Source organism: Fragaria vesca, linkage group LG6, assembly GCF_000184155.1.
Source record: "Fragaria vesca subsp. vesca linkage group LG6, FraVesHawaii_1.0, whole genome shotgun sequence".
Taxonomy (NCBI): Eukaryota; Viridiplantae; Streptophyta; class Magnoliopsida; order Rosales; family Rosaceae; genus Fragaria; species Fragaria vesca.
This window is the reverse complement of record NC_020496.1, coordinates 21,611,196-21,613,635: the sequence shown is the minus strand read 5'-3', so window position 1 is coordinate 21,613,635 and position 2,440 is coordinate 21,611,196. Positions and strand designations below refer to the sequence as shown.

The 2,440-nt window shown below is 39.9% G+C and overlaps 1 protein-coding gene across 1 annotated transcript; it reads left to right on the top strand.

Moving 5' to 3' along the window:
* Positions 1-168: 168 nt before the first annotated feature.
* LOC101314295 lies at positions 169-1,159 on the top strand. Its single transcript, XM_004303464.1, has 2 exons — positions 169-253; positions 361-1,159. Exon 2 carries the CDS (start codon positions 366-368, stop codon positions 705-707), a length of 342 nt encoding a protein of 113 aa, XP_004303512.1. The 5' UTR covers positions 169-253; positions 361-365; the 3' UTR covers positions 708-1,159.
* The last annotated feature ends 1,281 nt before the right edge of the window (positions 1,160-2,440 follow it).

The following is a 2,440-nucleotide window of genomic DNA, read 5'->3' as shown; positions in this document are numbered from 1 at the left end:
TAATTAAATTAGGCATTAAAGAAAATCCATCCTCCTCTCCTCCTCCCCTTCACTTCCCTTGTACTATATATAATGGTGTTCTGAGCTCCATACAACTTCACCATGACCTTTTCCATGTTTCCTCAGCTTGTCATGCTTCTTCCCTAACCTCTGCTTCTTCCTCACCAACCTCTCCATCAGTTGGGTTCAGAGCCGCCCTGCATACTCTGTTTCTCCCCTGTTTCACTAGCTAGAGGTCTTTCAATTCCCCAAGGTATATCATGCTACCATTTTCTGATCCTTTTGGTTATCAACATGTACAATTAATCACATGAAGTCCAATTCCCATGTCTAAATTTTGTTGATCTTTGGTTTGTATAGGCATCATGAGTCGCAGAAACGGAGGCGGTCCAAAGCTTGATCTGAAGCTCAACCTTTCCCCACCAAGGCACAACCCTATGGCTGAGTCCCCGGGACGATCATCCACCATGTCACCAACGTCCCCACCGAGCTCATGCGTGTCGTCGGAGCTGACTCAGGATGACAACAACAATATGAGGTACTCCAACAGCCCCGAGGCAACTTCCATGGTGCTGGTGGGGTGCCCCAGGTGTCTCATGTACGTCATGCTATCCGAGGACGACCCGAAATGCCCCAAATGCAAGAGCACTGTTCTGCTGGACTTCCTCCATGAGAACAACACCACCATGAAGACAAGGAAGAGCTAAAGGAGCTTGAGAGAGAGCTAGAGTAGCCTTGTGATGATGGGGAAACCCGTTTTTGCTATTTCTGCAAGTTTAGTAGGGGGACTTAATATTAGGAGGCTCTTTCTTTCTTTCTTTTCTTTGTTTCTATTTTCCCAACCCTTTTTCCCCTTTTGGGGGTTTTGCTATTTCCGCTCCATTTTTAGCTGCATCGAATCCCCACTATTTAGAGTGGGGATTAGCTTTGATCAGTGTCAGTCAGCAAAGGAAGAAAGAAAAAAAGAGAATGGAGCATGAATAGCACTACCTGTTTGGTTTTATCTTTTGCTAATCATAGGCATTAGGTTATGGAATGATGGGCAATTTGGGGGATTTCTGCAGCTTTTCTTAGCAGTTTAGCAGAAGACTTTGTAAACCGGTGATTAACTGTAACTGCCCAAAAATTTCTTGGTATCTAAAATGTTAGGTTATTTTGCCTTTTCTGTTTTCTTCTCTATTTCTTTTTATAGACATGGCCAGATAGTTTTACTGCGACTGACGCAGAGAACAGTATAACTGTTCTGCAAATTTTATCTGCGTTTGTACACTTGAAACTGGAAACAAAAAATTCTATGCACAGGAGCTTCATCGAACCTGGTTTGCAGGTGAAACTGGTACCTGTTTGGACCCACTAAGGTCCATGAACATTTGCTCAACCTTTCTGCAAGTTTATAGGGGATTTGCAACATGAGACCCTACCCAAACATAGGAGATAACCCCACGTTCATGATTAGAGTTCGAATCTTATTTTTACATTGGTTGGAGCTGTTGTAACTTTTATGTTTTCGTAAGTGAGCTCTCGTATGTTTTTCTTCTCTCGAGGCCAACTTGACCTCGAAACGCTTTTTCTCGCAATAAAGAGAAAATAGTAAGCGTTACCAACTACAACCGAGATTTGTTTTTAAGCAATAACATAATAATTGTCTTAGTTGGACACAATGGTAAACCTGAAAATTTCAATATATATATATATATATATATATATATATATATATTTCAACGCAGGTCAATCGTATAACGTTTGATACGTTTGATATATGGAAGTTCACATTGATTGAGTTTCATCGTGCACCACGTCCTTTCACGTCCTAAAATAAAAATAGGCGTAACTATCACTACAAACCGCGCTCCCACATCATATTGCTAGCGAATAACATTATGAACATGTACAAAGAGTTGAACAAACTTTACAACGTTACAAAGCGCCATGAAGTCCTAAGAACACCATGACACGGGCATCTGTCCATATTAGGTGTTTAGGACTTCAGGCCATATCTGACACAACCAACAATGTCGCCAAATAACTCGTATCTGTTTGCAACTAAATGTTACAGATATGTGATGTGAATTTATTTGGAAGAGCATAGAGGGATAATTGGGTAAAATGAGAAAATGTGGGGTGGTTTGGGTAGTTCGAGCATTGAAATATAATGAGGGAGGACTATATTATTAGATTGACAGACCATTAAAATCACATAAATGCAAGAGTAATTGAGACAGTTGAGCATAAAGAGGGGTATTACGTCAGATAATAAATACAAATTTAATTCCACCTTCACTCCTTTCTATTTTATTTTGTTTTCTTTTCTTTTTTTCCTATTTTTCTTAAGTTCCAAGTTTGTTTCTGTGTCTTCGTTTTCACTCTCTTTAAAATCCCATAAATGCCATCTTTCTGTTTGCCATTTTCTGTTTTGGTAAGTTGGTATACCTCTTGTCTT

Bases quoted from the DNA above. Each gene is read 5' to 3' on its own strand.
- LOC101314295 (XM_004303464.1), top strand. From the start codon at position 366: ATGAGTCGCAGAAACGGAGGCGGTCCAAAGCTTGATCTGAAGCTCAAC.